Below are 22,828 nucleotides of genomic sequence, written 5' to 3'. Positions count from 1 at the left end.
TCCATGGGACTAATCCATCTAGAAAGTGACTTGACAGTGAATAAATGTCAGTCTCAATAACTTCCAGTGTTGCCTGGCCAGTGTGGCCCAGTGGTTGAGCGTCGACCCATGCACCAAGAGGTCGTCAGTTTGATTCCTGGTCAGTACACATGCCCAGGGTGTGGGCCCGATCCCCAGTGGGGGCATGCAGGAGGCGGCCAATCAATGTTCTCTCTCATCGATGTTTCTATTTCTCTCTCCCTCCCCCTTCTTCTCTCTCTGAAATCGATAAAGAAAAAAATAACAGAACTTCCATTGTTGCTCCTGGAGCTTTTCTGAAGTGAAAGATTTGGACAATGCTCTGGGCACAGGAATGTTTTACTACGCAACTGTCACGATTGAGCAACAGTTGAAAACGCTCTAAGGGTCTGGGAATGGCCTTGTCGTAGTTGCTGTGCACAGAACTGTTAAGTCTGTTTTGGTAAGACTCTTAGAACACTTCCCTTGGGGTCCCCCAACATGTAGTGGCTAAGAATTGGGTCTTTGGATCAGCTAGACCCAGGCCCCCAACTTGAGTTTGTCCCTGGGGGGAAGTCACCTCTCTTCTCAGACTCTGGTTTTCCATCGTTACTATGGGGTTAAGGTTTCAGGGAGTGCTCAGGGTAGTTGGGAAGATTAAATGAGGGCATGCCCAGCAGGTGGCCAACTGTCTTGTCTACAGCACAAAATTGCTCAGTGGTCACAGAAAGCACACCTGGATGACTGGTCATACCTGAGCCACAGCGATGGCCACAGGAGGTCACATGACCTATATGGGAGGGTCAAAGGCTGAGCAATGCTGTCATAGCAGGGGGGCCACCTAGTGCTGACCGGGCCATCTCTGAGCAGGCCTGGGTGCTCACTGCCCTGGATCCCTGGCCTCTCGACCTGATCAGCTAGGGACTTTAAAAACTGACTGACATTGAGACTTTTGCCCTGAAGGCTCTGCTAAATCCATACCTAAATGGATGCAGTTGGTAAGAACTGGAACATCACCCAAACTTATCAAAGACGTCATCGCGTCCGCTGGGCTAACTTTGTTGAAATCGTGTATAAAAGCTTCATTATTCGTTCAAATGGTCTTTGGGATGGGCTGTTTTTCCTGCACCTCCTAATCAACTGCAGTGATCAAGAGGTACAGTCACACACTGATTTGCGAATATTCTGAACAGAATTGAAGAACTGAACAATTTGGAATCATCTCTTTGTGGGTTTCTGTGTCTTTTTTGTTTTTTTGTACGTGCCTCTGGCGGAAACTGAACCCAGGACTCTCTGGTCCGCATGCCGATGCTCCAACGGCTGAGCCAAACCGGCCAGGGCCTCTGTGTCTTTTTTAACTTCAGCCCCACCAGCCAGGAAGATTTGCTTGAGCTTTACACTTAGCCCGAACCATTAACTCAGTGTGCGATTTTTGTTCATTTTACAAATATGAAATTTGATAATAAAATGCAATATTCTTTTTTAAAAATAAAAGTGGACTGTGATAGGGTAGCACCTGTTTCAATATACATATACACTGTGAACCGATGACCACGATCAAGTTAATTTACATATCATCACCTCACATAGTTATCGTTTTTTGGTGTGTGGTGAGAATACTTAAGATCAACTCTCTTAGCACATTTCAAGTATACAGTGTCATTAACTATAGGCATCATGCAGGACATTAGCTGTCCAGAATTTATTCATTTTCCATAGCTGAAACTTTGTACCCTTTGACCAACACTTCCCCAATTCCCCCTCCCCTCGGCCCCTGGAAATCACCACCTTATGGCAGCTTCTATGAGTTTGACCATTTAGATTCCACATGTAAGTGAGATCATGCAGTATTCGTCCTTCTGTGTATGGTGTGAGGAGCCGATCCTGAATCAAGAGAAAAGAAAAAGAGCATTTGGGGGACAAATGGAAAAATCTGATTAAAACCCTGCACTAGATAATAGTATTAAGTGAATGGTGAATCTCCTTAACATTACAATGAGATATTGTGCTTACATAGGGTGATGTCTTTTCTCTTGTGAGATACTGTACACCCGCTGCATTTAGGATTGACTCGTCACGATGCCTTCCACTCACTCTCAAATGGTTGAGCAAAATATTTATAGAGAGAGAAACTGACTCAAGGTAACCAAATATCCGCAGTCGATGGCAGGCATATGGGTATCTACTCTCCTTGCAACTTTGCTCGCGGTTTGAAATTTTGAAAAATAAAAAGTTTGGGGGAAGGGTGCTAGACAGGGTTTTGTAGGTGGACGAGGGTGCTGGGCTCTTTAAGATGGGCCCCGCCCCTCACGTCCACTCCGGCCCCGCCCATCCCGGAAGAGCTCGGCCCAAGCCCCGCCCCCTCCGAGGCCTGCGCGCTCTGCCCTCCACGCTGCCCGCCGGAGTGCTGTCACGTGAGCCGGGCTGCGGTGCCAGGCTCCGCGCGGTGATGGTGGCGCCGGTGTACGGCTGCCACGGTGGCCGCCTGGCCTGGGCGCTGGCGCTGGCCCTGGTGCTGGCCCTGCTGATCGGGCTGTTTCTGAGCGGTTTGACCGGCGCGATCCCGGCCCCGAGAGGCGACTGGGGGCCAAAGGGGCTGGTCCCACCCCCCTCCCGCAGCCGCTCGGCGGTCCTGGACGCCGGGACGGGCCAGCTGCGTCTGGTGGATGGCCACCAGCCTGACTCCGTGGCCTGGGCCAATCTCACGAACACCATTCACCAGACCGGGTAAGGGTTGACCCGACCGCCCCCGGGACCGGCCGGGGGTGGTGGTGTGGGCGCTGGGCCTTGCCTGTCCCTAGGACCAGCCTCTTGCCAGTGATAGTGCCCTTGTCTCCCTGGAGGTCAGTTTCCTGTTATGAGGAGGCAGCACCGCCCTCTGGACCAGGTCCCTGGCTGGGAGGGAGCTAATCCAGCATCCCTCAACTGATGGGGACCAGGTTCCTGCCTTTAGCCTGGGGTGACAGTACTTCTGTCCCCCTAGAGACCACTTCCTTTGCCTCCATCCAGACGGGGTCCATGGCAGGTGGGTAATCCAATAACTTCCCCTTCCCCATGCCCTGGGCTGTGGAGTGGTGAGCTCTCCAGAAAACTAACTTTCACTTTCTCGATTGTACCTTATCCCATGGGTGCCCAGCCCCTTGCTGTCTCACTTTGTGACTGTCTCAGTTTGTGAAGGGTGGAGATCAGGCATTTGACTTATCTTCTCCTGGAATGGGGAATCCCTCTCTTCTGGACCCCAGATTTAACCACTGGGGATCTGGGGATACATTCCACATCCTCTTTCAGTTGCGCTGTATCTGACTTTGGACCAGCACTCCCCACATAGCAAGGAAATATTTAGGATTTGGTGTTTGGGGATCAGAGATGCCCCATGGGTGGAGCCTGTGCCAGCCCAGCTCTGGCCTTGGTCCTGTGGAGGCCGAACCCTGCAGCCTCACCTTTTCCTCCTTCCCTGATCTGATCTCCCCACCAGCTGTTTGCACAAATCACCTTCCAGTTAGGAGAGGAAGTGGAGATCAATAAGAGGGAACTCACCTATTGGGAAGCCAGCAAACACCCCAAATCCACCAACCAACACACAGAAACCCAGCCCAGTAAAATGGATAAAAACAACCCAGCTATTTCTCTGAAAAGTGACACAAGATAAACAATGCCATAAAAAATGGGAGAGGAGCGATAGCCACAGATAAGGTGGGCACCCTACTTGGGTGGAAGTCCAGGGAATGCTGTACACAGGAGCCAGGCAGTGACCCCCTGCTCATCTCACACAGAAGGTCTGGATTTTCCCAACCATGACTTCTTGGTTAGGCCCTGCAGTGATCACAGAGGCATTAGCTGCCCCCGACATAAGATCACGGTGTGGAAAACGATTGGCTTCAGCGTTGGGTCCAATGCTGCCAACTTTTTATTTTTGTCAAACAAGCACATTAAAACCAAAACAGAATGCCATTTATCGACCTCTGTCCATTTTATCTCATAAGGGATCAGCTGTTTCAAGAACCAAGCAAGTAGAGGTTTGTCCCCAGCCCTGGTTGGGTCGTGCCGGGTGGCAGCCACTCGATGGGCACCTTTCACGTCGATGTTTCTCTCTCTCTCTCTCTTCCTCTCTCTCCCTCTCACTCTGTCGGAACAAAAAATGGAAAAATGTCCTCGGGTGAGGATAAAAAAACAAAACAAAAAAGAACCAAGCAAGTAGGAAAGACACATCTCAGAATAAAGAGCAGACTTTAATGGACATTTAGCTTTGGAAACACCCTCTTGTCGGCGTTTTTCTTTTGCCCAGGGACTGAGGTACAGTTTCTCACAGTTGTCCACCGGCGCAGCTACTGACGTCCAAGCCTTCCCATTTTACAGATGAGGAGCTGAGGCTGGAAGGGCAAGGGAATGCATGCGTATGAGGCAGAATTTCAGCTTTGCGATCAGAGAGGTTTAGGACATTTGCTATAGGTGGCCGGGGACAGGGATGGCAGCCTTATCTCTGCTGAGGATAGTGACAACCTTACTGGTCAGAAGGAACCTGATTAGGGCTTAGGGCCTGGCAACAAGCCCCTGCAACTCTAGCACAGAATTTGGTCGGTGGGAGCAAAACCTCACGAATGGGAACCTCCCTCACTGGAGGCCTTCTGGAAAGGCAGGTGGGTACCCACCCATCCAGGTTTTCTGAAGACTCCGGCAAAAAGGAATAAAAGCCATCTCAACGGAAGCACCCCAGTGGCCCTTTGGAATGCGAGCACTCTCTTGAATAAGGGCAGTGACTAATGCCACATTTGCAGTACTGCCGCCTGGCTGGGGTGAGATTGTCACTTTCCATTCACCCTTCTGCTTTCTGCCCAGCTTGAAAGAAGACACTTCTTAACATTTTGGCAATTATTATAAAAGCAATTAACTTTTCATGGTAAAAAACTCCAGCAGTTTAGAAAGATGGGATGGGATGTAAGAGGTAAAGCTCCCTCAAGGGAAGAAACATACAAACCCATAAGAATTTTTGTAAGTTTCTTTGAGCCAAACTGATGACAATTGTCGGGAAGCAAAATCTTAAGGGATTGAGAAAATGCTCCAGAAAATGGCTGGTTTTTTTTTTAGTTTTTTTTTTAAACTTAGCTTCACTGTTGAATTATTACAGATGTCCCCTATTTTTGCCCCCATTAGCCCCCCCGCCCCCGCCCCCACCCCTCTCCTGCCTTCCCCACATTATTGTTTTTGTCCATTGGTTATACATATATGCGTATGTTCTTTGGTTTATCTCTTCCTTTACCCCTATCCCACAGAGATGGGTTGCTTCTTGGCTTTACCTACTCTATCACTGATTCCCTGTAAATTATTCTTTATTTCAGTTAGTGCATCTTTCATTTCTGACTGCTCCTTTTTTTTTTTTAAATCCTCACTTGAGGATAGAGTGGAAGGGAGGAAGGGAGGGAGAGAGAGAAACATTGACGTGAGAGAGACACATCTATTGGCTGCCTCCTGAACGGCCCCTTGGTTCATGGGCTAATGCTGTAACTGCTGAGCCAAACTGGCCAGGGCCCGAGTGGTCCTTTTTTATGTTGTTGGTGTTCTCACTAAGTTTCTTGAAGTTCTCATTAACTTCCTGGAAGTTCTCACTAAGTTCCTTCAGCATCCTTATAACCAGTGTTTTGAACTCTGCATCTGATTGATTGCTTATGTCCATTTCGTTTCGTTCTTTTCCTGGAGTTTTGTTCTGTTCTTTCATTTGGGACGTGTTTCTCTGTCTCCTCATTTTGGCTGCCTCCCTGTGTTTGTTTCTATGTATTAGGCTTCGTAGGGTGGCCTATTGTAGTAGGTGTCCTGTAGGGTCCAGTGGCCCAGCCTCCCTAGTCACCTTGGCTGGGGCCTCGAGGTGCAGCTTCATTGTTGTACACCCTTCTGTTGTAATTGAGTCTTGATTGCTGTTGGCACGTCAATGGGCTATTACTCAGGCTGATCAGGTGCAAGGACTGGCTGTACCCACTGAACATGGACTGCGTTGGAGGATCAGCTGTGCAGGGGCCCATCACACTGAGCAAGACTTACTCAGTAGGACTCTGGTACCCACTGAGTCCACTCCTTGAGTGTGTCACTTGTGGAGGTGGTTGGGTGGTGGTGCTTTGGCATGACCGGTCTGAAGCTGTCCACTGGGTGTGCCGGCTCTGGGGCAAGGCCAGCCACTACCTGTGTTCTACCTGGGCCACCAGGCATAGGCTACAAAGTTTCTTGTGCTGGGCTTGGAGGTGCCCAGGCAAAGCCAAGCTGTGAACCAAAGCTGGCTGCTTCTAGTGCCAGGCCTGGGGCCACTTAGTGAGAGGTATGGGGCTTGCTGAGGCCAGATGCTGTTTGAGAGAATCTAGGAAAATCTGAAACAGGAGCCAAGACAGGCCAGTTCTATGGTGACACCACTGGCAACAGCTTGGGAGGCCCTGAAAGTTAGGTGGGGCAGGGCCTCAGGGAATCACCAGGCAGGGCAAACAGTGTGAGCCAGGTGCTGGAGTCCCAGATATGGTGCCCGTCTGCCTGCCCCATGGGGGAAGGGCTCACCAAAGGAACAACCGCCTCTGCCAGCACATCTGTCCGGGAGAAAGCTGCCCCTCCAGCTCTCGGCCCAGTACCAAACAACTCAGTTCTTCCCAGTATGTCTCTGGCACCTTTCAAGCTGCCTCCCCTATGCTGGAGCCTGTAGGGTGGAGTCCGAGTAAGTCCGTGCGCGGGCCCTTTAAGAGGAGCTGCCTGGGACTCCAACAGCCTCGGCCTCCCTCAGCCTCAGTTCCCGCTGGTTTTTGCAGCCAGAAGTGATGGGGATTCTCTTCCTGGCACTGGAACCTGAGCAGGGCACCTGGTGTGGGACAGGGACTCCTCAGTCCTCAGGGAGGACCTTCCCAGCCGAGGTGTCTCCTGATTTTTATCCGCCACACGTGGGTGTGGGCCCAGCCCGTCCCTCCGCCCCTCCTACCAGTCTGGATGTGGCTGCTGCTTTAATTCCATAGTTGTAGGACTTCCATTCAGCACGATTTCAGGTGGTTCTTAATGATGGTTGTTCTGTAGTTTAGTTGTAACTTTGATGTGGTTGTGGGAGAAGGCGAGACTGCGGTTACCTACCCGCCATCTGACCCGAGGTCCCGGAAAATGGCAGTGTTGCCTGTTTTATACATCGGAATCCAAGGGGAGCCGGAAGGGGTTACATGAAATCCATTGGTGGTAGATTAGGGAGGCGGGAGAAAGCCGAAGGGCGATCCCTGGGACTGGGTAAAAAATAAAAGGAATAGACACGTCCTTCTTTTACACAGGTGGATACAGGATCGTTAACACTGAGTAATTCACATGATGGTAATAACCACGAGGATTTGTGGTCTCTGCTAGGATGAGGTTGTTGTGCTTTGGGGTGGGGGTGGGGCTTGGGGTGGGGGAGAACGTAGCGTGATATTCCAAAGGTATGTTAACAGGCATGTTATCTTAGGTGCAAAAAGACAGGCTGTGCCCTGGCCACTTTTGCTCAGTGGTTAGAGCGTCGGCCTGCGGACCGAAGGGTCACAGGTTTGGTTCTCGGTCAAGGACGTGTACCTGGGTTGCAGGTTTGATCCCTGGCCCTGGTTGGGGTCGTGCGGGAGCAACCAATCCATGTCTCTCTCATATGATGTTTCTCTCTCTCCCCCTCCCTCCCACTCTATCTGTAAAGCAATGGAAAAATTCCTCAGGTGAGGAATTAAAAAAAAAAAAGACAGGCTGTGTTAAGTTAAAGATCGACTTTTGTTAAGGAATAATACTGGCCTAGGACATGACTACCTGCCACAAACTGCTTTTAGTTAGAAAGTTCTAATTTGGGACCATCCTATGCGGTTCCTTTAGGTCTCTGATTTGCACGGCCACCATGCAGGCCTCCTCTGAGCTGGTCAGAACTAGGATGTGGCCCCTTTTTCGTCCACACCCTGCTCTGTCATTATCTGTTCACATGTCAGCCACGTCGTCCCCCATTAGCTGTTTGAAGGCCAGGACTGGGGGTCATTCATCCTTGTCTGCCCTCAGTGTCTGGCCCCCGGTAGACACTCCAAGAGGCTTGCTTGCTGGAAGTATCGGGTGTGGGTATTTTGATAGTCGTCTCCTCTGCAGACCCTCTGGGGCAGAACTGTCCCTGTCCTGGAGTTCTCTGGTGGCATTTTAGCCAACTTCCCATGAGACAGTCCTGGCTGAGCCTGCTCCTCCCCATCCCGTGGCCTCTTCTGGTCACATTAGTGTCTCCTGTTGCCCTTACGATCTTAATAGAAGTGACCTTAACTAATGTTTCCTCCTAGTTCTCGAAGTCACCTGGATGAATAGTCTGGGGTCCTTGGAGCAAGGATAAAATTCAGAACCACAAAGGAGAAGACTGATAAAAAAAAAGAAAACCTCCATATGGCAAAGATCAATGAAAATGCAAACATATTTTCAATATTAGTGACAAGCCAAGGGCTTACATGTATACAGAGAATTCCACCATCTGTAAGAAAAGGTTTAAAGAAACACAATAGAGAAAAACGAGTAAAGGACACAAACCAAAGAATTGTAAATGACCAATAACAATAAAATATTTTTTTAAAATAAGGAAATGTATGTAACTTAACAAATTAAGGGACTATAATGAACACAACATGATCGCATTTTTCAACTGTCACCTTAGCAAAGATGAAAATGATTGATAATCATTTAAAACTATTTTTTTATTGATTTTTAGAGAAGAAAGGAGAGGGAAAGAAACATTGGAGTTAGAGGGTAACATCGATCGGCTGTCTCTTGCGCACCCCCTGCCGGGGGTTCAGACTGCAGCGAGGCATGTGCCCCGACCGGAATGGAACTGGCAACCTTTTGGTGCACAGGACGAAACCTAGCCGACTGAGCCACACCGGCCAGGGTGATAGGAATCATTTTAAGCAAGGACGTGGGCAGACAGGAGTTTGTACATTGAGAAAGGCAGTGTATACCCTAGTGTGGTTCCCGGACTGGCGGGGAGAAATGCAGAATTTTGGGTCCTACCCCAGACGCCCTGGTCAGAATCTGGCTCCTCACAAGGTCCTCCAGTGACCTGGATGCTCGTTAGAGTGTGAGATGTGCTACTTCACAGGAGTGGGGCCAGCCCACCTCGAATTGCTTCCCGGCTCTGTTCTTTGCTCCCATGGGGCAGCCTGGGCAACTCTGCTTTGTGCTGCGGGTCTGCAGCCAGGCCAGCGCCACGTGTGTCTCACATTCCTGGGCTGGCCAGGGCATGTCCTTCGCATGGCCAAGAGGGCCGGTGGAGGCACAGGTGTCCTCTTGAAGGCTGATGTTGTAACTCCACCCACACTCATGTCTCCAAATGGCCAAAGCAAGTCACATGGCATGACCAAGTCCAAATCAAGCAGGGGGGGCAGGACACTGGGTCATTCGCGGAGGGACTGCAAAGTGGCCCCGCAAAGGGTGTGGATAAGGGCAGAGGGGACAGAAGTGCCTTCTACCAGAGCAGCTCCGTGACTCTGTGCTCTAATTTCCTCCCGTGTGACGCCAGTGACAGTGACGACTTTGTAGGATTGCAGGGTTGTCGTGAGGATTAAAGAGTTAATAGTGACTAGAGTAGTGCCTGGCACAGAGGGAGACCTCAGTAGATACCAGTTGGTAGTGTAGGGGTAGGAATGAGGGTTAGCACAGCTTTTGGGGGAGGGTTGCTTGTCAATATCCATTAAAATGAAAAACACAGGTTCCCTGTGACCCAGCATTTTCTCTTGTAAGGATGTAGCCTGACAAGTGCACAGACAGACAGACAGACAGACAGATGTTCGGACGTTCACCTGAAAGGCAGTTAGTTCATCGCTGTCTCTGATGGCTTGATGCTGGAAACAGCTGTGTGCCGAGCTGCGGGCTGGCCCCTTCCTGTCCCTGTGCTGACCCAGGGTCCCCTCTCCCCCTCTCCAGGTGGGCCCTTCTGGAGCTGCACACAAATGGCCACTACAACGACAGCCTTCAGGCCTACGCAGCGGGCCTGGTGGAGGCCGCCGTGTCGGAGGAGGTAAGGGCCGGAGGGGGAGACCCGGGGCTCCCGCCTACCCTACCCCACCGGCTGTCCTCCCCAGGGAGCTTTGGGGGGTGCCGAGGTATGTGCAGAGTGGGCTCCCTGCCCCCACCCCAGCCCTCTGTCGAGTTGGAAAGAGAAGGCTCACATGCGTTCCTCAAACATGTACCTGGGGCACTATGTAATGCATGACAACCACATAACATAGTCCAAGCTATAAAGCAGCACGATAATAAAGTGAGCACCCAAACTAAAACCTGGAATGTTAATGATAGTATTTATTTATTTTTTTAATCCTCACTCGAGGATATTTTTACATTTATCTTCAGACAGAGTGGGAGGGAGAGAGAGAGAGAGAGAAACATCCATGTGAGAGAGGCACATTGATTGGTTGCCACCTGCATGACCCCAGCTGGGGCTGGGGACGAACTGCAACCGAGGTACGTGCCCTTGGCCGGGATTGAACCCAGGACCTCTGGTCTGCAGGCCAATGCTCTAACTGTTGAGCCAAACCAGCCAGGGCTGTTACTGATATAATTGAAGCCCCTCCCAAACACCCCCTCCCTGTTTCCCTTCCCCCAGAGGCACCCCCCAAACTAAATGTAGTGACTACCATTCCCATTCATTCATTTATTCAGTCAGTCATTATATTGAGATACAATTTATATGCCATAAAACTCACTAGTTTAACATGTCCAATTCAGTGTTTTTTGTTTTGTTTTTTACTAGCTTCGTAAGTTTGTACAGCCATCACCTCTAATTCCAGAGCTTTCTTACCGCCCCAGAAAGAACCCCATAGGCATCGGCAGTCACCTTCCTTTCCCCCCTCACCCCAGCCCCGGACTCTCACCCTAAGCTACTTCCTGTCCCCACGGATATTCTTGACATTTTATCTGAGTGGAATCCTGCAACATCTGGCCTTTTGTGACTGGCCTCTCACTGAGCACGGTGTTTGCAAGGTTCGTCCACGTTGTCTCAGGTGTTAGCACTTCGTGGCTTTTTATGGCCAAACGGTCTTCCACGGTGTGACTGGGCCATTTTACCGGCCCACTCGTCCGTGGGTGGACACGTGGGTTATTTCCACTACCTAACTTTTCTTAAGCGAGTTTCATGACCTGTGATGAACTGTTAAACAGCATATGATTTTGCTTTACTTGACTTGGATCTTTATGAGCGTGATCTTTACAAAAGTGATCATCATAAATTTCAGAAGTCAGACAGTGTCAGAAGTGGGGGGGCTGTGGTGCGGTGACCATGACCCCACCCTGTGCGACACCCACTTTGGAAAATACTTTGGCATCAACTTGTCGTCAAACATGCGCATGCCCCAGTCCCTAGTGGGGACCCGAGCATGTGCATGAGGTATTCAAAGCAGACCCAAGGTGGGAGCGCCCAGACACCACCAGCGGGGGAACGGGTAACCGGGGCGGTGCAGCCTGGCCGTGCAGTACGATAGTGAGCGTGAGTGCGCCATACGGGTGCATCTGAGGTGCCTGGTGGCGAGAGGGGAGGAGCGCATCACAGAGGACACTATGCAGCGTGGCAGCCTTTTTATAAACCCACACTCTGCATTCTGACACCCGGTGGCAGTTTTGGGCGCCCCGATGTCTGGGGAGGTGGTCAGACTCTGGGCTGGGCCTGCGCTGTGTTAACTGACCAACTGAGTACATATGTAGATTGGGGGTCCCCGTAACAGAGGTGTAATCTAGGACAGACTTTGAATGCTAACAGGTTTCAAAGGAGGGAGCTGTCCAGACGTCGGGCTCTGTTGGGGGTAAGAGCTGGAGGGGAGAGAAGGGCCTTTGGGGAGAGGAACCAGTGTGAGCAGAGGCACGGGGGTGGCCCCATCAGTGCTCCGCTCCTTGGAGACCCGGATGAGGGCAGCGCCCTTAGCCTGAGGGAGGCGCCTGCGGGGCCCTCAGGGAAGAGAGCACCGGCTGCCCTGCCCTCGCCCACCCCACAGCTCATCTACATGCACTGGATGAACACGGTGGTGAATTACTGCGGCCCCTTCGAGTACGAAGCCGATTACTGCGAGAAGCTCAAGAGCTTCCTGGAGGCCAACCTGGAGTGGGTGCAGAAGGAGGTGGAGCTGAACAAGGACTCTGCTTACTGGCACCAGGTGGGCGTGGCCGCGTGCTCAGGGGCTGGGGCTGCTGCTCCAGCTGGGACGCCTGTCTCCCGCCCCTCTTGGCCAGCACTTCTGTGTCCGTTGTTGTCTCCATCCCTCCTAACCCACCTGCCATTCATCCATCTGTCCAGTCTCCACCTGTCCTTCCTTCCATCCCTCCAACCATCCACATGATGGGACCCCAGCTGTCCAGCCTACCTGTCCCTGCAGCCCTCCTCCTGTCACCGTGGGTCGCTGTTAGCACACTCTTTTTCCGCAGACGGGGAGTGGCTTGACTGATTGATTACATTAGAAAAGTCTGTATCAAAGAGAAGGGGAAAGGGGAGAACTAGAACACCCAGGGAGTTTGGGCACAGTGACTGTGGCCTTCCTTAGCTTGAATGAGCTGGTGAATAGCCGAGAGGCCAGGTCGGGGCTCTGCCTTTGGGCCACTGGCCAGATCATGAACGAAGTCGTTTATTTATGGGTTCCCTGCAACACCTCAAGAATTGACCTGTGAAGTACACAGCCAGGCGGTCTCTGGAAAGTGGCTGTTAGTGTCTGTGAGCACCTCCACTCGCCAAGGGCAGGTGGGGTTTCTCACTGTCCACCCATCCACCTACTCATACCCTCACTAGAACAGGCTCCTCCTCCCTCCCATTCATCCACCCACCCATTCACCCAGCTGTTGACCCATCTGTCTTCCCATCCGCTCACCCATCTATCCACCCACCCATCTATCCACCCACCCATCTATCCACCCACCCATCTATCCACCTACTCATCTATCCACCTACTCATCTATCCACCCACTCACACACCATCCATCTTGTAGATGCTTATTAAGTGCCTGGTATATGCCCAGCACAGGTCAAGACCCTGTAGGATCACAGTGTTGATGCTCCATGGTTACAGAACAATGACAGTGATGATGGGGAGAAGCCAGCCACATGAGTCAGGTGCCCTGAGGCAGCAGCACAGCCAGTAGCTAAACTCAGAACAGCCTGGGTGGCTTCCTGGAGGAGGTGGCTTTGAGCTGGGCTCGTAAGTGGCTGTGATTTCAGAGTTGGCATAGGGCAGGGACATTCAATTAATTAATTGAAGTCAGGAGGGTGCTTGGCATAGAGGGGTAGGTGATGGGCAAGGGGGTGTCAGGGCTGGCTGGAGCCTGGAGGGAGCACCTAGGCCTCTCCTGCTGTCTGAACCCCCCAGCCAGAGCCCTTCCCACTGCAGAAGGGGAGAGGCCTCACCATCCCTCTGCCCCCCAGGTGCGGCTGACCCTCCTGCAGCTGAAAGGCCTCGAGGACAGCTATCAAGGCAGTGTGAACTTCCCAACGGGGAAGTTCACCATCAAACCCTTGGGGTTCCTGTAAGTGCCACCCCCAGAGTGGGCAGGGTCGGGGAGAGGGCCACACACTTCATAAACACAGACCTGGCTACATGGGCTCAGCCCGCGCACCTGGCCTCCCCGGAGCTGAGTAGCCTCCTCTGTGAAATGGGTCCGTCATGGTGCGCAGAGCAGGTGTGATAACCCGCGGTGCCCTCCTCAGCCTGCTGCAGCTCTCTGGGGACCTGGAAGACTTGGAGCTGGCCCTGAATAAGACCAAGGCCAGGCACACTTTGGGCGCTGGCTCCTGCTCTGCCCTCATCAAGCTGCTGCCCGGCCACAGGGACCTCCTGGTCGCCCACAACACCTGGAACTCCTACCAGAACATGCTGCGCATCATCAAGAAGTACTGGTTCCAGTTCCGGGAAGGCCCCCAAGGTGGGTGGGTGTGGGCACGTGGTGGGGCTGGGGGAAGGCTGGGAGATGTCGGCCCTGGCCCTGGACACACTGTGGTCACTGTATCTAAGAGCTCATCTTTTTTTTATCCTCACCTGAGGATTTTGCATTTATCTTTAGATAGAGTGGGAGGGAGAGAGGGAGGAAGAGAGAGAGAAACATCGATGTGAGAGAGACACATTGAGTGGTTGCTACCCACACGACCCCAACCGGAGCCGGGGACAAATCGCAACCGAGGTACTCATCTTACTGGGTTTTGTTTTGTTTTTTCTTTATTGATTTTAGAGAGAGAGGAAAGGAGAGGGAGAGAGAGAGAATCATCAATGAGAGAGAACATCGATTGGCTGCCTCTTGCATGTCCCGTCTGGGGATCAGGCCCACAACCTGGGCATGTGCCCTGACCGAGAATCAAACCGGCGACCTCTTGGTGCATGGGTCAACGCTCAACCACTGAGCCACGCTGGCTGGGATCATCTTACTTTTAGCATGTTACTTTCCTCCTAGTTTTTATTTCACAAGGTGTATCTGTGAGCTGGGGCTGCATAACAATCCACCCCCACATTTAAAACAAGAGAAGCTTAAAGCAACCATTTCCTTTTGTCACATGTCTGTGTGTCAGCTGGGTGGTTTTGTGGCCGTCCTGGGGCAGACCTGACTGGTCTTGACTGTCATCGATGCTCCCAGGGCCATCGGGCCTCGTTCCCGGGCTCGGGGGTGGCTGTCAGCTGGCCTGTTGGGCAGTGGAGCTTCATGGCTGGCTCGCAGGCCCGCTCAGGCTAGTCCACGTGACGTCTGGGCAGGGGGGCGTGGAAGGCCTCCCGAGGGCTGGTCAAGCAACTGGCATAGCATCCGATGCGCAAAGCGAGTCCGGAGAGCAGACCCCACCAGTGCACGTGGGAGCTGCAGAGTGCGTGGCGGTGGTGCGGGCGCGAGCAGGAGGGACCCACGGAGGTACTCTTCCCGTCAAAGGTGAACTCTGGCGGCTGAGGCCCAGTACCCCGCAGCGCCCCGTCCCTAGCCCCAGGGTCAGCCCCAGAAGTAGCCACGCCAGATGTTCGTAGCACCTCCCTCTTGGCCAAGCTCACAAACTGACTATTGCCAGGAGGTGGCGAGAGGGTGGGCAAACATCTACCTTCTTCCAAACAAGGTACTGAGGCCTGCTGCTCCCCACCTTGAGACTCCCAAATCTCGATGGGTGGGGTGCTGGGCCCCCACGTGGGTTTTCTGACCCCCCCCCCCGGGCCCTGTTCCCCTGCAGAACACTCTCCCCTGGCTCCCGGGAACAAGGTGGTCTTCTCGTCCTACCCCGGCACCATCTTCTCCTGTGATGACTTCTACGTCCTGGGCAGCGGGCTGGTGAGTCTCCCTCTCGTGTCGCCGCTCTTCCCTGTGGCCGAAGCCCCAGCGCCGTCCCAGGGCCAACGCCCATTCTCGTGATGGTACTGGGACCGCTGGGTGGGGCTTCTTTTTGAAAAGAATTATTCAGTTATAGTTGATATACAACTTTTTTTTTTTTTTTTATCCTCACTCGAGGACATTTTTCCATTTTTTGTACAGACAGAGTGGGAGGGAGAGAGAGGAAGAGAGAGAGAGAGAGAGAGAAACATCGATGTGAAAGGGACACATCGAGTGGCTGCCACCCGCACGACCAACCAGGGCCGGGGACAAACTGCAACCGAGGTACACGCCCTTAGCGGGAACCGAACCTGGGTCTCTCCGGACCGCAGGCCGACGCTCTAACCACTGAGCAAAACCGGCCAGGGCATGATATACAATTTTATATTAGTTTCAGGTGTACGACCTAGTGACTAGACATATATATATAAATTACAGAGTGACTGCCCGGTACCTCTAGTCCCCACCCACAGGGTGGCACACCCTGAACGCACACCCCTGCCTGGGCCCAGGACCTCGGCTGCCCGGCCTCCGCCCTGGCACACAGCTCTCAGAGACCGCTCGGCTCCGGGCCCTCACGAACATCCTTGACCTCAGCGACTGGTTTTGTCCTCGTCCTCAGCACCTTGCTCTGAAATACCCCCTTCTCTCTCCGCAAAACCCCCCTAAGCTGGCCAGGTTTGCTGAGTAAGTGTCGCGTACAGTCGTCGTTTGACCAGTTTTCCTGGCTGGGGTCCAGCCTCGTTTAGAAGTGTGTTCCTGGCACCCCTGCCCAGGCAGCCAGCCCCGCGTCGCCAGGGCAACACTGGGGAGGAGGAAGCTGCTCTGAGCCCCTGCGGCAGAAGACGCCAGTTCGGGGCGGGGAGGGGAGGGCTCTTTCCTATTTGATTTTGAGGGGAGCGTGGGAGTGTGTCCCCTTAAATTGAAGGAGGCATGACGGGACCGGGCAGCGGATGAGGGGACCCCCTTGCTGCAGGTTTTGGTGGGGACAGTGAGGAAGAACAATTGAAATGGTTGAGTCTAGTTACCCGGAAAGTGTCCAAGTGGGAAATTTACCTTCCATCTGGGTTCTTTTTAAAAATATGTTTTCATTGATTTTAGAGAGAATGGAAGGAAGAGGGTGAGAGACAAAAATATCAATGAGAGAGAGAAACACCCATTGGCTGCCTCCTGCGCGCCCCCTACTGGGGTTCGAACCCACAACCCAGGCATGTGCCCTGACTGGGAATCGAACCCGGACTTCTCAGTTGATGGGATGATGCTCAATCCACTGCCCCACCCCGGCCAGGGCACATCCAGGTTCTTAACTGGTTTTATGCCACAAACTCCTTTGGCTGGCTGGGTGGCTATGAACCCCATTCCAAAATAATGTTTTCAGTGTGTAAACCAAAATATATGGGATCAGAAAGGAAACCTATTATATTGAAACGTGTTTATCAAAATCAACTTGAAATATTTGTGCTGCTTTAAGAGCACATAAAATAAGATGTTGCCCTGGCTGGGTTGCTCAGTGGTTAGAACATCGGCCCGTGGACCAATGAGTCACGGGTTCGATTCCGGTCAAGGGCATGTACCTCAGTTGCGGTTCGTCCGTGGCCCTGGTTGGGGTTGTGCAGGAGGCAACCAGTCTATGTGTCTCTCTCACATCGGCGTTTCTCTCTCTCTCCCTCCCTCCCTTCTACTCTATCTGAAGATTTAAAAAAAAAAAAAAGAGAGATGTGGTAGCAGGTGCTGCCTGCCATCGTTTAGAAGTAACAAGGGACATACACAGTATTTTGAGATATGTGCAACCCTGTCACATGGCGGGAGAACGTGTGATTTCTGTTGGTGACAGTATCAGGTCCTAATACCTCTGTGGTGCGTCACCTGTGTTCACAATGGAGGAGATGCTGAATTTCAGTCTGACATTAGTGGAAATAGAAATGTGATGTTTTTCCCATCCAAGTCTGCAGACTCCCTGAGTACTGCCCCACATGAAGAACCCCCTGCTGGAGAAAGGAAAGTGTCTCCCCGCCCAGCCCCCCAGGGCTTTGGGGGCCAGGCTGGTCCTCACCCTGGTGATGGCTTCGGATGCTGAGGGCGGAGGGAGGGGAAGAGGCGGCTGCCACTCAGGCTTGCTTTGCAGATTCCTCTCTTAACATCCCATTTAGGGCGACTGCTGCGTTTTAGCCCTTTCCCGGCTTGTAGGGAGAGGGACGAGCATGCGAATACCCTGCTGAGGGCAACAGACAGTGACTTGAGAGCTGGGAGTTTGGGGATCGAGTCTTGGTCCATCCACTCCCCAGCCATGACCTCTGACAAGTCTCTTGCGTCGTCAGTCCTCAGTTTACCTTGCGGCCAGAAGGGCACGAGTAGCCGTGTTGTTTCTCCCAGGGGGCTGAGTGCTGGGAGGTTATGGTGGTCTGCCAGCCCAGCTGTCCCTGCAGAGCTGCACGGAAGGGGTAGAAACGGGCTGCTCTCTCCCCGGGACAGTCGACCGACGTGGTGGGGGTGGCTCCCCAGGGCAAAGCTGGATGCGTGGTCGCGAAGCCTGTCAGTCTCATCCAGGGAACCGGTGAGGAGCTGCCACTCAACCACAACAGCAGGTTTTAAACTCTGTTAGTCGACCTCTGAACTGTGACGGACGCAGCACTGCCACTTGGTGGCAGCACGCCCCGGGGTGAGTCCTGAGGCTCGGCCCGCCGCCACCCCTTGGCTGTCCTCCAGGTGACCCTGGAGACCACCATCGGCAACAGGAACCCGGCCCTGTGGAAGTACGTGCAGCCCCAGCAGTGCGTGATGGAGTGGGTGCGCAACGTCGTGGCCAACCGCTTGGCCTCCAGCGGGGACACCTGGGCAGAGACCTTCAAGAGGTTCAACAGTGGCACGTGAGTGGCTTCAGGTGGTACCAGAGCCACGTGCCCCGCCCTCTGCAGGGCCCTTCGCGGTTCTCGCGACTCCCCTCCCTTGCTTTACACATGGGGAAACTGAGGCTCAGGAGGGACAGCATTGCCCCGCTCGTGTGGCTTCTCCACCCAGGTGAAACTCTCCAGGGGGAGGACAGGAAGAGAATTTGGAACTTGAGAGCTCTGGGGACATGGGGAGGGCCGCGTGAGGAAGTGGACATGAGCGGATGAGGACCCCGTGAACCAGGGACACTGGACTGAGTAGTGTGGGGTCTGAGGACGTCAGGCGGGTTGACTTTTGTTGAGCAAGCACTAGGGAGCCATAGAGTCCTCTGTTGCAGGCAAACAGCATGTTGAGGGAAGAGTCTGAGTGCACCTGGTCAAGCTGCAGTGTCTGAGTGACAGTCCATGGCCAGCCCCTCCCCCCTCGGCTACCTGTGCCACAGGGTTCCTGGCTGTGTGGAGCGCGGGGGGAGGGGAGGCGGGGGTGGTGGCCCCAGGGTCCGTTCAGTCCTCCCTCCTGGGGCACGGCAGGTACAACAACCAGTGGATGATCGTGGACTACAAGGCGTTTGTGCCCGGCGGGCCCAGCCCTGGGAGCAGGGTGCTCACCGTCCTGGAGCAGATCCCGTGAGTGCTGGGGAAGGGCAGGGCGCTCCTGGCAGAGGGGGCTGCGCAGGCAAAGCCCGGAGGCTGCTGACACGCGTGTGGGAGGAAGCCAAGGAGGGTGCGCTTGGAAGAGAGGGTGGGAGCCATCGGGGGTCCCGAGCAGGGCAGAGCTCACACAGCCCCTTTCTCCCCTCCTGCCCATCTCGCTGGTCCCAGGGGCATGGTGGTGGTGGCCGACAAGACCTCGGAACTCTACAAGAAGGGCTACTGGGCCAGCTACAACATCCCGTACGTGTCCCTCCCTCCCCGCCCGCCCTGCGTCTGCCCCGCCCTTGCTCAGCTCTCCATGCTGGTGGGGGCCTTTCCCAAGTGATTCTTTAAACCCACAGAGCCAAGAAACCCCCCACCCTCTCTGGCCAGGAAGGCCCTGGCAGTTTTGGGGTACAGTCATGGGGCTTAGGTCAGCATCCGGGCGACCTCCCAGTGTGCAGGGTGATGGGGTGGCCTGTCTCAGGCGCTGACCCCTGCAATGGCTCCCCGGCTGGATCTGCTTTAACTGGGCTGCTGCTCCTTCCCCTGGGGACGCTCACTGCCCTTGACCTGCGTGACGTCGTTTGAGCCTTACACCGTGCTGGCCACAGCGCCTGTTCCCATTTCACAGATGATGAAACCGAGGCCCCAAGAGGGTGCCTAACTTTCCCAAGTTTCCGTAGCTGGTCAGTGATGAAGCTAGGATTGCAAGCTGTGTCTCCTGGGTCCCCAGAGCCCAAGCTTGGCCACCCCGCCAAGCCACCCACCCGGCGCAAACAAAAGACATTGTTGTTGTTGTCCCGACATGGTTGTCACTGCTAATGCTCTGGTGTGACCGCCCCGCCACCTTCCTGGCCATGGCCAGGTGAGGTCAGTGGGAGTCATGAGTGACCGTCCTCATCCCCGGCAGGTCCTTTGAGGTTGTGTTCAACACCAGTGGACTGCAGGCCCTGGTGGCCCGGTATGGGGACTGGTTCTCCTATGACAAGAACCCCCGGGCCCAGATCTTCCAGCGGAACCAGTCTCTGGTGCACGACATGGACTCCATGATCCAGCTGATGAGGTGCGTGAGGGGCGGCGAGCCGGAGCCCCGGGGTGCTCTGTGCTCTCCGTCGTCACCCACTGAACCCTCACAACAAGCCGGGGGCCGGCTGGCGAACGTGTGGAACACCCGGGACAGCAGGGCGGGGCCCTGCTGCCGTCCTCACCGGTGGGGACACGGATCTGCCGCTGAGTGACCACCCTGCGCCGGGCTCTGTGCTTGGTGCTGGAGACACAGGCACACGGCGTGTCCCCACTGTCCTCAGTGCCACCTGCCTCGTGAGGTGTAGAAATCCATCGGGCACGTACCCGCGTGGGTGTGTAACCAGCCCTCGGTCCCCAGAAGTGCTACAGAGGGCCACACGGGGTCCCTGGCCGACTTGCGACGGAGCCAGAGGACGGGATGCCTGAGCTGGGGTCTGAGTGCCGGGGGCGGGGTGAGAGCCGGGTGAAGGCCGAGGGTCCCCAGCAGTGGGAGGGACCCCCACACTGTGACTGGGCTGCTGCCTGGAGCGTGGCCCCTTCCTTGGCTTCCCCTTCCCAACACGCCCGCTTCTCCCTCCCACCTCCAGGTACAACGACTTCCTGCACGACCCCCTGTCACTGTGCAGAGCCTGCAGCCCGCAGCCCAACGGGGAGAACGCCATCTCGGCCCGCTCAGACCTCAACCCAGCCAACGGCTCCTACCCTTTCGAGGCCCTGCAGCAGCGCTCGCACGGGGGCATCGACGTCAAGGTGCTGCCGCCCAGGCCCGGGCGGGGGTCCCTGCACAGGGCAGGGCAGGAGTCAGGGTCAGAACTGGGCGGTGGTTGGGGTCCCAGTGAGGGTGGGGTCAGCTTGGAGCCCAGCCGGCTGACACTCGGGTCTGCTCTGCCCTGGCCCAGGTGACCAGCATGGCACTGGCCCACGCCTTGAGCCTTGTGGCAGCCAGTGGCCCCACGTGGGACCAGGTGCCCCCTTTCCAGTGGAGCACCTCACCCTTCAGTGGCCTGCTACACATGGGCCAGCCCGACCTCTGGACGTTCTCGCCCATCAAGGTCCGATGGGACTGACGCACCGTCTACCTGGCTGCCTTCTGCCCCTGCTGACCTCAGCGGGGCCACCCTACCGCCCGCCGCCATGACCTCTTGCTCGTCCCATCTGTGGCCTTTGCCCCCTGTTGTGCCCAGAGCTGGGACCTGGGTCTGCCAGGTTCACTCTCACCTGGGCATCCCCTCCTAGGTGGGCACAGACCCCGCTGGGGCCCAGAGCTGACCCCTCTCCCCTGGAGTGGGTGAGTGCCATTTCTGTCTCCCTCTGCCTCTCTGCGTCTGCCCGTCTTCCCTGTTTCTCTCCCTCTTCTCCCTGCTTCTCTCTCTGCTGCACCCTGGGTCCCACCCTCACGCCGCCCCTGCTGAGGGATCAGGTCCTGGGCCCGGAGGGTTTCAGCCCCTTGGGCAGCAGCTCCGCTTCCCCCCTGGACAGCGTCCTCAAGGACAGACACTGGAAAACACGCACAAACCAAAGTTTCTGGTGACTTGTGGCTGGAGGGCCTGAGTGTCCTCTCTGCAGGGGCAGGGAGGAGTGTCAGCCCCACGCTCCAGCCTCATGCCCTGCCCCCAACCTGGGCGTGCGCCTGGCCTCAGTTTCCCTGCTGCAGGTCCCAAATCACAGCTGTGGCGGAATTAAATGAGAGGCTGTGGCCCCTGTGCTGTGCCTTGTGGGGCAGTGGGGCAGGCTGGGTCCACGCCTTCTTGCAAGACTGCGCCACCCTCCTGCATCTCCTGCCTGTCCTGTCTGTCCACCCACCCAGCCATGTCCATCTGCGTACTCCTCCATCCTTCTATCCACCCACCCCCACCTGTCCATCCACGCACCACCCATCCCTCCGTTTTCCAGCCATCCGTTTATCCGTTCATCATCCATCCAACCATACACCCATACACCCATCCATCCATCCATGCATGCATCCATCCATCCATCCATCCGTCCATCCATCCATCCATCCATCCATGCATCCGTCCATCCATCCATCCATGCATCTATTCATCCGTCCATATCCATCCATCCATATCCATCCATCCATGCATCTATTCATCCATCCATATCCATTCATCCATCCATCCATCCATCCATCCATCCATCCATGCATCTATTCATCCGTCCATATTCATCCATCCATCCATCCATCCATCCATCCATCCATCCATCCATCTGATGTTTATGGAGCACCTACGTTTGTTCTGGGGCCTGTTCTAGGACCCTGTTAACCACAAGACCTTCCCAAGTCCTACTGTGGGGTACAGATCAACACGAAACAGCCCCGCCCTGTCTGTTCATACCCTGAAACCCACACTGGAGATGAGACTCGCCTAGTGCTGTGCTTGGGGAGAGGAACGCGCGCAGCTCTGGAGTAGACCTGGGCCCACAGCCTGCCTCCACCTCTTACAGCTGTGGGCCCAACATCCCCGAGCCTTGGTTACCTCCTCTTGAAATGGGGGGTGCTGTGAGCCACACTTCCCGGGTGGGGGAGGGCGTACAGACTTGCTGCAGTGGTGGTGAGCCCCACGTGGGGCTCACACACCGACATTCGTCACTAGTAAGCATTACTGAACTCTAGTACATGCCAGGCACTTTTATAAGGTCTTGTGGATAACTTACAACTAAAGGTACAAAAGTCCCCGATCTTAGGGAGGGTTAGGTTGGTGAGGTAGTCAACAAAATAAATATGATATGTATGTAAGATGTTGAGAAATGGTCCGGGAGGAAATAAAACAAGGTTGGGAGGCTCGGGGTGGTGGTGGAGCTCCCCCGGGGCCGTTCCGGAGGAAGGGGAGACTGTCGTCTAATCCTCCCGAGTGGTTCTGGCCCCTCCTGCTTCGTGGGAGGTGAGGGCTGCCGTGGAGCCAGAGTGATGCCCACTGACATGCAGGGGGTCGCCTGGGCTTCAGCCGACCCAGCAAAGGCAGGACCCCTTGCAGAGCTGCAGA

The 22,828-nt window shown here is 54.6% G+C and overlaps 1 protein-coding gene across 1 annotated transcript; it reads left to right on the top strand.

Moving 5' to 3' along the window:
• The first annotated feature begins 2,436 nt into the window (after positions 1–2,436).
• On the top strand, positions 2,437–21,782 carry PLBD2 (phospholipase B domain containing 2). The gene is made up of 12 exons (XM_036277240.1): positions 2,437–2,724; positions 9,910–10,003; positions 11,970–12,128; positions 13,385–13,485; positions 13,667–13,881; positions 15,158–15,255; positions 18,001–18,161; positions 18,714–18,809; positions 19,005–19,076; positions 19,729–19,881; positions 20,432–20,594; positions 20,744–21,782. Exons 1-12 carry the CDS (start codon positions 2,447–2,449, stop codon positions 20,909–20,911), a joined length of 1,758 nt encoding a protein of 585 aa, XP_036133133.1. The 5' UTR covers positions 2,437–2,446; the 3' UTR covers positions 20,912–21,782.
• Positions 21,783–22,828: the final 1,046 nt, after the last annotated feature.

The sequence above is a fragment of the Molossus molossus genome, unplaced genomic scaffold (assembly GCF_014108415.1).
Source record: "Molossus molossus isolate mMolMol1 unplaced genomic scaffold, mMolMol1.p scaffold_m16_p_22, whole genome shotgun sequence".
In the NCBI taxonomy this organism is placed as follows: Eukaryota; Metazoa; Chordata; class Mammalia; order Chiroptera; family Molossidae; genus Molossus; species Molossus molossus.
This window is presented reverse-complemented; position numbering and strand designations above follow the sequence as displayed.

Excerpts from the sequence above, each read along its gene's own strand:
- PLBD2 (XM_036277240.1), top strand. The coding sequence starts at position 2,447 with ATGGTGGCGCCGGTGTACGGCTGCCACGGTGGCCGCCTGGCCTGGGCG. Across the intron at positions 12,129-13,384 it reads ACTCTGCTTACTGGCACCAG|GTGCGGCTGACCCTCCTGCA; the intron begins GTGGGCGTGGCC and ends TCTGCCCCCCAG. Across the intron at positions 18,810-19,004 it reads ACCGTCCTGGAGCAGATCCC|GGGCATGGTGGTGGTGGCCG; the intron begins GTGAGTGCTGGG and ends CGCTGGTCCCAG.